Raw genomic sequence first — 12,362 nt, forward strand, 5'->3', positions numbered from 1 at the left:
ACTGGGGAGCAAATGATCCATCTGCACAGCAGCAAAAGGGTCCTCCCTCTGGCAGGCTGCTCAGCCTCCTCTTTGAGAGAGAATTCTGTTAGTCATCTGCTCATCACTGTAACTTGAGGGCCTGAGAGAAGATAACTTACAAGGGAAAGGGTGTGCTTGTCCTCACACCGCGGAGGCTCAACATTCAGGATCAGGTGACCTCTTGCATATCTGATGAAGGCAGTGCATGGCATGTGTGTGTAGAGGGAAGATGACGTGGTGTACCAAGCAACCGCACCCCCCATCACCTTCCTGCTCTATGGCCTTTCCCGATTAAGCCACCATGATTCTGTCCTCGGGCTCTACACCCACAAGCTAATCCATCACCTGCTCAGCCGCCACATTCAGGTGCTGCAGCAGCTGGATTAAGTACCATCCTTAATCTGTTAATGTAAGACTGGAAATCAAGCCCTTAGCCCCCCGTCTATTACCCAAGTGGTAGCATAGTCTGGGGCCAGTGGACAGAGCCGTGCCAATTTGAAAGTTGAGAACATGCTCCCTGTGTCAAGATTTTATTATTGTTTCTGCACTGTGGCTTGGAAGTGATTTGCTAAAAAGAAAGATTTGTGTTCCTCTTTATTGTCATGCTGTACTGTTGTTCTGTGGGGTTGGGTTGTCATGTAAACATGCCATTTTAATGTGACTTCTCAAATGCAGATTGAAATTTACCTTGAGTCTAGGATACTCCACAATTATTACTTTTAAATCAAGAAACATCCTGTAACGTTATTATTAAGTATAATATATTTTTAAGGATTTATTTATTTACTTGAAAGGCAGCATTACAGAAAGAGAGAAAGGGGGAGAGAGTGTGTGCCCAAGAACTTGCATCCACTGGTTCACTTCCCAAATGATCACAATAGCCAGGACTGGGCTGGGCTGAAGCTAGGAGTCTGGAGCTCCATCTGAGTCTCCTATGTGTGTAGTTGAAGCCTAAGCATACTGGCTATCCTCTGCTGCTCTACTGGGCACGTCAGCAGGGAGCTGGCTTGGAAGAATAGCCAGGAATCAAACTTGCGCTCATGTGGGATGTTGACGTCACAGGACATGTCTCAACCTGCTGCACCACAGTGCCCCACAACCCCTTTAAGATTTATTTATTTGAAAAGCAGAGTTAGAGACAGGTGGAGAGAGAAGTTTTTTTTTTTTTTTAAGGATTTATTTATCTGTTTTTGAGAGGCAGAGTTAGAGAGAGAGAGGGAGAGACAGAGAATGTTCATCAGTTGGTTCACTCCCCAAATGGCCATAATGCTGGAGCTGGGCCGGTCTGAAACCAGGAGCTTCTTCTGGGTCTCTCACTTGGGTGCATATGCCCTAGTACTTGGGGCATCTTCTGATGTGTTTCCAGGCTATTAGCTGAGAGCTGGATCTGAAGTGGAGCGGCTGGGACTCGAATCAGTGCCCAAATAGGAAAAAAGCCCCACAGGCAGAGGCTTAATCTACTACACCACAGTGCCAGCCACAAGGATTTTTTTTTTAATATCTCTTAGTTTCTTCTAGTCCAGAGGACTGAGGATGGATAGGGCAGGTTTTATAAATATTTTCAATAATTTTCCCTGTGAATTGAGATCACTGGTCACCTTGAAGTTCCTGAGACACTCTCCAGGTTGGTATAGTCTTTTCTTTTTCTTTTTTATTTATTTATTTATTTATTTTTTTTTGACAGGCAGAGTGGACAGTGAGAGAGAGAGACAGAGAGAAAGGTCTTCCTTTGCCGTTGGTTCACCCTCCAATGGCCGCCGCGGCCTGCGCGCTGCAGCCGGCGCACCGCGCTGATCCGATGGCAGGAGCCAGTAGCCAGGTGCTTTTCCTAGTCTCCCATGGGGTGCAGGGCCCAAGCACCTGGGCCATCCTCCACTGCACTCCCGGGCCACTGCAGAGGGCTGGCCTGGAAGAGGGGCAACCGGGACAGAATCCGGCGCCCCGACCGGGACTAGAACCCGGTGTGCTGGCGCCGCTAGGCGGAGGATTAGCCTAGTGAGCCATGGCGCCGGCCGGTATAGTCTTTTCTAAGTAGGTTTGAGCTGCTGTCCTGGCTGTGGCCTGGTGACAGGAGAAAGCTTCAAGCAAATATAAAAACATGAAGATGATCACCAGCATGTGTTCATGTCCTTGGAGATGGAGAGCTATATGAATCTTACTGCTGCAGTTAACGAGGGGCAATGATCCATGGAAGCATGAACTAGCTTCCTGGGGTTACACTGGGAACACACCTTGCGAAGTTGGTCCACTTAGAAGTGGGTGAGGGCCTCCAGTTTTATTGCTTTCTCCTATGGACCCTGACATGTATGAAGATTAAAATTTCGTTTTGGAGGTCATTTGGGAGGATGAGGTTTTTCTTTATGTCTATCCCAAAATGACTCTTTTAATGAAAAGAGCTGCATTATTTTTCCCATTTCCTCCCTGGGTGTCTTTGCCTCTCACTGGCTGGTAGAGGGGTCCAGGGTTAGAGGGGTCCTGAGGGGTGTGGGCTCTTGCAGCAAAGCTGCCCTGGCAGCAGCAGCAGCTTACTTATTTTCTTTGCCTTCTTCTGCCTGCACAGAGGGGTGACTCTGGACTTGAATGACAGCTAGACCTTGTGGAGCCCGAATTACATCGGAGAAGGCAAGGGCTTGGTCTTTGTTCCCTGGCTGCCCTGAGAAAGTTAGAAAGCCCTTGTGTTTGCAGAGCATGCCAGAAATCATGAACCTCACCGAAAGCAAACCTGCTGTGTGCACAGAAGTCGGCAGTCATGTCTGTGTGTTGGAGGCTTGCTCTGGTGAGGTCCTGGGTTCCAGGTTGTCCCACACATCTGGCCTCAGGAAGGGGTCCAGATGCTGCTATCTTGTGAAGGAATACTGCAGCGTATCCAGCCTGGGTACTGTCCTCTAGGTCCTCTGAGATAGGAGCTGTCTGTCTGTCATCGTGGTCCGAGAATGGGACGGGGGTGCCTTGTTAGTCTAGTTGAGAGGTGAAGAGCTGGTTAAGCAAAGTGGTGCCGTCACGAGGAGAGTCACAGTCTGATGGGGTACGAGGGCCGAGTGGGTTGCAGCGGGTGACAGGTAAGGAGCTGAGGAGGACCTCGTGATTGGTTAGGTGGTTAGTGAACAGGTGACGAGCCTGGTGCGCGTCAGCGTGGGCTTCCATGGAGTGGGAACCTGAGGTTGTTTGTAAAAGTTCATAGAAGATGTAATTACAAGGTAAGTTTTCATTAGTACAAAGATTTTGAAATCCAGGAAAGATGTTTTTATAATACACATTTTCATAAAATTCTTAGAGGATTGTTGAATGCATGAACTCCAGGATAGTTTTGCACCAAAGTAAACTCATCTTTTAATGCTATTTTCCAAGCACTTTCTGAAGTGCGCTTGTAGATTGTGAAGGGAAATCCCATCGCATCCTGTCCCGTGTCTTTAATGCGGGTGGAGGTGGCAGCAGCTACCTTTAAGCAAGAGGGCAACCCCTGGGCTACTGGGCCTCCCTGTGGACTGTAGAACCCTTTTCATTTAGTGTGTCCTCCCTGGGCTGGCCTGGCCAGAGGGCTCCAAAGCATTCCCTTCTCATTCATGAAGCAGAAGGGATGCTTGCTAAGTGCGGTTATCCAGGGTGGAGGCCAAAGTTACTTGGATATTTATGTTCTCAAAGGGTTGCGTTTTATCAGAGGAGCATTAAACGGGGTCAAGAGAAGACTTTTTTAGTAAATTGTAAAAGAGGCTGAGACATCAAAGATAACCATGGTAGCCAATTTTGGCAATGACCTACACATTCTAGAAATCCCTGCAATTGCCTCTGTGAAGAAGATGAGAAGCCAGTATGCCTTGAAAGGAGTGGAGGGTTGAGATTTAGACTACTGGGTCTCAAGAGATAGCCCCCAAATTTAACTGAGGTGTGATAGAGTGGGCTTTTCACTTGAAACTGTGTACCCTATACAGGCCATACTGGGGAGTTAAGAGGAGGCTGTTGGCAAGGTTTCTTGGAATGGAGTATGCAAAAACAGAACCATGTGTGGTCCCATACTAAGTCAAATTGTATTGGAAAGAAACATTAGTGATGTCAACCTGAAGGATTTGAGATGTAGATGCAGCTTTCAGTATATCCTTGGGGAAGGGACATTTAGGTATGCTGTTGGTTTTTGCAGGTGAAGGCAAAGAGGACTTAGCTGGGCAGGTCTATCTGTATTTTAAAGGTGATACCATCTGAGAAGTATTGGCTCTTGGGGAACATAGAATAACAAAATAGTAGAGTTGGGGAGTGCCAGGCATACGGGTTTGGGGAAGAGACCAATATGGAAAGCACAGGAAGGGGTAGTGTGCCCTGGGTATGCCCTGTCCAGCAGGATCTGGAGGTGATTTTTAGAGGAGGATTCTTGAGCTAAGTATTGACCCCAAGTAGATGTTAACTTTTGGATGCGAGAGTGGTCCAGACAGAAGCATTTGTGTGTGCTTCTACCTCCTCTTGGAGAGGGCCAACCTAGCCAGAGAACCCAGACCTCCTCTCCCTGGGGGGGAGATGCTGACGAAAGGAGCCACTCCCATACTGTCCTACCCTCAAACTCGCTGTGAAAGGATATCATGGCAGGGGGCTGCTGGTGGAGAGGTTGAAGAACTCACTGGTGGGGCCAGCGTGGAGAGGGAGAGCCACACGTGCAAAGGAAATGAGTGTGAAGTATTCCTAATTCATCTGAATGCTTCTCCCCCTGTTATTGTGAGCGATTTAGAGTAATTTATTTTAAAATGCTTAAGCATAGAGGTGAGGAATTACACGCATGAACTGGTTTTAATCTCTGCCTTAGTAGAGTGCTATTTTCAGGTGACAGACACCTTCAGGAGAGGTTGGGCAGCATTTGAAAGAACCTCATCAGAGGTCTACGTTTTGGAAGTCTAATTATATTGGTGACCCTTGTGTTAAAAATGGGCTTTTTGTGGTGAATTTTTTCTTTTTGAAGATACATGGATTACTGGAAGTGTTGCGCAGGTACTCTGCCCTTGCATTCCTGTATAGGGAGGGTTCAAGGATGCCGTCCACATAGCAGGGTGGTTTCCTCGGTGTTGCACTCTGATGGGTTCCTGTGTTGATTTCCTTGAACTTTCTGCTGCCCCCTTCTGACTTGGATGTAAATGAATCTACCCTGGCTCTTTAGGGGTTCTTGTTCCTTACAAGTCTTTGACAGTCTGGTGAGGCTTAAGAATTCATTCTCAGAATGATGGTTTTTTTTTTTTTTTTAAGATTTATTCATTTAAGAGGCAGAGTTACAGAGCGAGGGCAATACAGAGATCTTCCACCTACTGGTTTGCTCACAGACTGACTGCAATGACCAGGACTGGGCCGATCTGAAGCCAGGAGGAGCTTCTTCTGGGTTTCCTGTACAGCTGCAGGGGCCGAACCATTTAGGCTATCTCCCTCTGTTTTCCCAGGCCATTAACAGGGAGCTGGATCTGAAGTGGAGCAGCCAGGACTCGAACTGGCTCCTATATGGGATGCCGGCAATGCAGGCAGAGGCTTAATCTACTATGCCACAGTGCCGGCCCCAAGAATCATGTTTTTTTCAGTACATAGCATAAAGTGCATAGAATTGCATAGGGAACTACTGCTATTAAAATACACGTGCCAAAAACACTGTGGATGGGTGTTGCGGCATGATGGGTTAAGCTGCCACTTGGTACACCTGCATCCCATGTTGGGGTGTGAGTTCCAGTCCCCGTTCCTCTGCTTCCAATCCAGCTTCCTGCCAGTGCATACCAATGGAGGCAACAGTGATTTCTCAGGTGCCTGAGCCCCTGCCGTCCTTGAGGGTAACTCGGATAGAGTTCCAGGTGCCTGCATTGACCTGAGCCTGCCCTGTCCGTTGCAGGCATTTGGGGAATGAACCAGCAGATGAAGGTATTTCTGTGTCTGTCTCTCCCTTTCAAGTAGATGAAAATAAATTGAAAAGGCGCATCTGTGCCCTGATGCTGGCCCCAGTACTCACACCGAGTGTTGGCGAGCTCCTCCCTGGCCCTCCCCAGCCCTGAAGCATCACACTGAGCACCCGCTGACCCTGGGAGCTCGCTCTTCCCAGCAGTGGGTGGGAGTGACCTCTGGGATTTGGGGCTAGAGACTGAGCCTACAGCTTCTGTTCAATCTGCTGTCCTTTGCCAGACTTATCCCTCAATTTAGAGTTACTTTTGCCACCTTGGTAGATTATATACCTGGATGATTATTTTAATTTTCATTTGATTTCAAATTAAATTCCTCTAAATGTTACAAAAAAAATTTCAAGTCACCCCCCCCCCCCCCGAGCTCTGAGTGAGCCCTCTAAAGGTAGCTTTCGCAGCCATTTATTTCTGGCCATCAAGCATGGGGGGGTGGGGTGGGGTGGGGCGCTGGGTCAGAAGTGAAGCAGGCACTGTGGCACAGCAGGAAAACACCCTGACCTGAAGCACCGGCATCCCATATGGGTGCCTGTTCGAGACGAGTCCTGGCTGCTCCACTTCGGATCCAGCTCTCTGCTGTGGCCTGGGAAAGCAGTGGAGGATGGCCCAAGTGCTTGGGCCCCTGCACCTGCATGGGAGACCCGGAAGAAGCTCCTGGCTTTGGATCAGCACAGCTCTGGCTGTTGTGGCCAATTGGGGAGTAAACCATCAGATGGAAGACCTCTCTCTCTCTCTCTCTCTCTCTGCCTTGCCTCTGTCTGTGTGGCTCTGACTTTCAAATAAATAATAAATAAATCTTAAAAAGTACAGCAGCCGGGACTGGAATTGGTACCTATGTGGCAGCTTTACCTGCTACACTACAACACTGGCAGTAGCTATTAAGCTTTGATGGTGATAAAATTCCCTTATCAGCTCCTCTAATCTCTTTTGTTTGCATACCTGTAGCTCATGTACAGCACATAAAGTTCATGTTTGCACAAGTGCTCTGATGTGTCAAACACAATTCTTTTTCCTATATATTCTTGAGAGTAGATAAAAATAAACCTGGACGTTTATGTGGGGAGATATTGAAATATTTTCTTAAATTTCCTTTTTTGAATTTTCCTTGTATTTTCTGCCTAAATCTACTCCAAGATCCAAATATGTTTCTTTGCTCTGTGTCCTGAAGTAATATATTTAAAATTTTAATTATGTACCTTCCTTTTTTGGTAGAATATTGTATATTTCACTTAAGTGCACATTTTGCCAAATTATACATGGTCTTCATTTTTTATTAGGGTTTTAAAATAATGATCTTTTTCACTTATATTTTCAATATATACAGTAATTAAATGTAATGTTAATAAAATTTGTAGGACTACTTTTCAGCTTTGATGATATCTTTTTTCCCCAGTTTAACTCAGTGTGTGTTTTCAGTACAATTTTAATTTTCAGTTCCTCTCTTTCTGAGTAGCTTTTGTTTGATAATCAACCGTCTTGCTTAGTGAAAATAGGAGTTAAAGGTGAATAATCAGGCTATCTTCTAAATTTTCTCAGTCTGCATTTACATGTTATAGATCAATCAAAATTTTTAGGGCAGAGAAACCAAGAGACCAAGTGTGTGTGTGTGTGTGTGTGAGAGAGAGAGAGAGAGACAGACAGACAGACAGAATGTGTGTGTTTGTGTGTGTATAAATATATATATGGAGAAAGACACACTCAGCCAGAGAGCACTGTCCCGTCTGTTGGTTTACTCCCCAAATGTCACCAAGGGCCAGGAAGGACCAGGGCTGAGCAAGGCTGATGGGAGGAATTGGTAACAGTCCAGGTCTCCGACATGAGTGGCAGGAACACAGCCACTTACATGATGACAGTTGCCTTCCAAGTCTACATCAGCTGGGAGTCATAGCCAGGCACTCTGACATGGGATAAAGGCATCTTAATTAGTGTCTTAACCATGAGGCTGAATGTCCATTCCTAAAAGAAGTTTTCTGTAAAGAACTTTACATTTAATAGTTGTTTAAGATTATGTGTGTTGTTCAGGATATGTAATGTCCATATGCTTTTGCAAAGTGTTTTTTTTTTTTTCATTAAATATGGCTGTGGGTCAGCTGTTTGGCATAGTGGTTAAGATACTGGTTGGGACACCCATAACTCCGAATTCCAGTTCTTCTAATTGCCTATTTTGTGTACCCCAAAAGACAGCAAGTGGTGAATCAAGTGGTTGGTCCCTGTCAGCCAGGTGGGAGACCTGTACTGGGGTCCTTGCTCCCAGCTTGTTACAGGTATTTGAGGAGTGAACCAGTGGTTGGGAGCTCTGCCTGCCTGTCTTACTCTTGAGCTAAGATAGACAGTGAGTATATAACACGTAGATACAGAATTGATGAGTCGTATGATGTGTTTATCTTCAGTCGTGGTTAGTATTATGGAATTGTTTGTATTTCCAATTTAACTGATTTATCATGGTGTGTATGACCCCTTCTTCCCCAGAGTCTGGGGTTTTGTTTGCCTTTTTTTTTTTTTTAATAACTGGTTATGTGCAAGGGGGCATCTCTGTGTTCTTTTCTTTTTATTTTTTGAGATGTATGTATTTATATGAAAGAATGACACAGAGGGAGAGCTGGAGATCTCCCATCTACTGGCTCTCTCCCCAAATGCTCACCTCTAGGCTGAAGCCAGGTGCTAGGAACACCATCCGGGTCTCTCACCTGAGTGGCAGGCCAAGTACTTAGGCCATCACCTCCTGCCACAGAAGGTGTGCATTAGTAGGAAGGTAGTTGGGAAGTGTGAACTTTTATGTTTACTGAGATATTGGAGCTGGGCTGGGCTTAATGTTTATGGTAGTTGTAGGTTTTCTGTGCTAATAGTATCCTTAGTTTTCTCTCTCATGCTGTCTTTGGGTTTCCGTAAGAGCACCTTCTTAAATAAGTCTGTATCCTGTAGATTTCTCCATCATGATTGTTTTATTGTACAGGAGCCTTAGTGATGCTATGGTCAGTGGAGGGGGGCTGGAAAAGAGAAGTGTTCCATTGTTATATGATTAGTTCTCACACTAGTGATGAGCCTGTAGGCTTTTTTTCTACCTATGGTTGAAACAGGAAGCCTGGAGGGGACTGGAGTAGGGATTGCCCTTTCTCCAGGTCAGTTAAATTCCAGCAAAAATCCCAGTAGGAGAGGCTGTGGAAGGTGTACAATAGTTTCTTTGAATAAAGGCAGTTTTTAAGTGCAAAACAATACTCTGCTTATTCCAGAGCGATCCCTTTTCCCCTCCCTCTGCCAGAAGTTCCAGGAGACTTCTTGTTTTTATATCAGTTAGTTGTGACTTCTGTTCCTGATCAGTTAGGATTCTTATTTGCCTCTGTGCAGCTTCGGGGGTGACACTTTGCTCTGTGCCTTCAGTTCTCTGTCCTGTGTAAGAAGTTTGTGGTTTTGTTTGTTCAGCTTTTTTTTTTTTTTCCTTGTTGTGAGGATGGCTATGATGATTTGCAAGCTCTTTACCTGTCATGCTGGAACCCAGTCCATCTGTGGCCCTGGTTCCTATAACACTCCGCCCCTCCCCCCAGCTCTTTCTGAAGGTCATGATGCCGTCATAAGAAGCATACAGTTTTATTGCTGTTAGAAGTGATGTCCTTACCAAATTATGTTATTTAATTGGTGGTTGTAGGCCCATGGAAATACCATTGATTTTGTGTGTGTGTGTGTGTATTCATCTTCTGACAATCTTTTAGCCATGTTTAATTACTGTTTTACAGACTTCTTGAAATACACACTTAAATACTTCAGTTTTTCTCATCTCTTCAAATTCTATGCTCTGTAGCCTTTAAGATAGGTGTGATAACTGTTGGCTGTGGGGTTTATTTCTTTGCATAGTTGTTGCTGTTGCCACCACTTGGAAGTTTGGAGTTTGCAAAATACCTTGGTCCAGCATGGCGTCCGTGTTTTGATTGATGTGACATCTCTTAGTGGGAGTGGATGAACGAAACATCCCTGGTTCCTAAGCATCCACTTGCAAGTATCTTTATACAGTGTTAGATACCAAATCTATTCCGGGAAATGGAGGTAGAGCAGACCAGTACTCGAGGGCCACCCTTGTGTGGAAATCCTCACCTTTGCATAACTTCATTCACGGGTTTGGATGGCAAGGTGTCGTTTGACTCCGTGTAGCTCCTCCTGCATTTTAGAGAGAACAAGCACTCAGTTGCCAGGGATTCTGTTTATTGTCACCAAGATAGGTTCTCACATGAAATGTAGATTTCAGAAACTAGACTGTGGAAGTGATTTGTCCTTTCCTCTTTGGTATTTTAGAGAAAAACGTTGTGATTCTTGGGTCAAGTTTTGAACCGTATTTGTTTGGGCTGTGTCTCAGGTAGCTGGGAAACGCTGGGCGGTTTATATAGTAGATTTACATCTATTGCGTCCATTGCTAAAATACCCAAGATTAGTTTGTCATAGTCATTTGATCTATTTGATAAAACATGGGGATTATGTGGATTATGTGTGTGTTTTGTTCCTAACATTGTGATAGTTGTTTTAGCTTAGACGTAAGTAATGATCATCAGCTTATGTATAATGATTCATTACTTTGATGCCAGCCTGATTGCACCGTATATACACCAAAATTCCTCTTGTAAACTCTGGAGGTTTTTGAGAAAATACTGTCTTGAAAATTTTCACAATGTCATTTTGACCTAAGGACCTGTTCAGAGTTACATGGTGCTTTATTAAACGTCAGAATTTAAGCCCAGGATAAGTTTAGCGTTTGATTTTTTTACTCCTTTGATTAGTGACTATGTGCGCTGAAGAAGCGTTGACAGCGTCTCATTTATAGAGAATGGAACCGAGGCTTTTTTTCCCATGCTTCCTTTTAGGTTGTGGACTACATCCTGCCACCCTTGGTGTCCTTGGTTCAAAGCCAGAATGGTGAGTGTGACCACATCCCTGGGGATTCCACCACCTACGCGTCGTGTTCCCCGCTCTGTTTCTACGTAGTGACGTTCTTGGCCATCTCTTCCCCTTGTTTCAAAACAGTGGAGTGGCGGCTCTTCAGCTTGCGGTTGCTCTCAGAAACCACCTCTCTGCTGGTCAGCCAGGAGGCCGGGGACGGCAGGGAGGAGGCGAGCGTCGTGGACTCGGAGAGCAGTCTGCTGGCCCTCATCAGAGATGTCCTGCTTCCACAGTGAGTATCACGCCGCCGTGTCCGCACGGGGATGCCCAGGGAACCGCTGCCAGGGGCGGGCTTGGCGGCCCCTAGTCCTTGTGTTCCTGCTTTCTAGCGCGAATTCCCCGTGTGCACGTGGTCTGTAAATAGAGGCGTAGGCTGTCACCTTGCAGCGGCGTAGGCTGTCACCTTGCAGAGAACCTCAGAGAGCCCCAGTCCCACCTGAAAAGCATCTATTTTGAGCCTAATCTGTTTCCTGCCAGACACTTGACTGTCAAGTTATGCAGATTGAAAGATGTTTATCTTTTAAGGAGCAAGGTGTACAAGTCAAGGTCATTAATACAAGACTGCTGGAACATGAAATTGAAGCTTTTCCTGACTCTTCCCTAAATTAATAGAGATGGAAGAAAGTCTTCCTTCCCCCACAGTTTCTGGAATGGAAATTAAGTTTAGTTACAGACAGGATTTGCTTTCGGGGTGGGGGCAGTGGAAGAGGTGGTAGAACAGATAATGAGGATTAGTTCATTAGAAAGTTATTTTCTTTCCCCTCTTAGTCTGTGGCGCAGGATAGCAAAACCCAAAGTAGGATGACTGCTGAGCTCACCCACTGCGAACACGGCTCCTTCCACTCAGGGAACACTGTGATTTTGATCAAACAGGACAATTTACATTTTAAAAGCATGCCGTGTGTCATTATTAAAGATTTTTTTTTTTTTCAAAATGAAATGCTAGATGGTGTATGGTATGCTACTCTGTAAGCCTGATCAACTGCGGTGTGAGTCAGCTGAGCAGGTTTCCAAGGGTGGCAGCCTCTCCTAGTGCTCCTCTCTCCTTGTTCACCCTCTCACGATCTGTTTCCATGCCAAAAAAATATCACAGTATAGAAGCCACATAATGAGAATGTCATTCCATTCTGATTTGGGTCAATGTTAAGAGTTTGAACTGTCAAATTATGTCCATATAAACAGCAACAATGGTTAAAACGACCAGCTACTGGCTCAGAAAGGCGAGTCTTTGAGTGTGTGGCTCTTACCCGTCAGCCCTTGCTCTGCTGGCTGAGGGGCCCACGTGGACTGATGGGAGCTGCATCTGCAGGGACTTGGTGTGCGGGCCAGGCGCTTGGTGCTTTTTCCCTTGCTGTGCTTCTGTGGTCAGCTTTTGGGAGAGCTCTGAAAACGCGTTTCTTCAGTAAGGATGCTTGTGATACTCAGACTAAAGAAATGGGATCTATATCAAAAATGTTGAGGCTTTGTTACGGGAAGCTTTTTCAGTGGTAAACTATCAAATAAATTTTC

General features: G+C 45.6%; 1 protein-coding gene across 14 annotated transcripts in view; it reads left to right on the top strand.

The window, feature by feature from the left end:
* ULK4 (unc-51 like kinase 4) overlaps positions 1–12,362 on the top strand; it is a 598,567-nt gene that overhangs the window by 220,522 nt on the left and 365,683 nt on the right. For all 14 annotated transcript variants that reach the window (XM_089306514.1, XM_070050985.2, XM_089306513.1 and 11 more), the window contains exons 28-29: positions 10,778–10,829; positions 10,938–11,085. In XM_089306514.1, the coding sequence (XP_089162640.1) occupies positions 10,778–10,829; positions 10,938–11,085 (200 nt within the window). The remainder of the gene's footprint in view (positions 1–10,777; positions 10,830–10,937; positions 11,086–12,362) is intronic.

The sequence above is a fragment of the Oryctolagus cuniculus genome, chromosome 10 (assembly GCF_051225735.1).
Source record: "Oryctolagus cuniculus isolate XC-2025 breed Fujian yellow rabbit chromosome 10, ASM5122573v1, whole genome shotgun sequence".
NCBI classification, from domain to species: Eukaryota; Metazoa; Chordata; class Mammalia; order Lagomorpha; family Leporidae; genus Oryctolagus; species Oryctolagus cuniculus.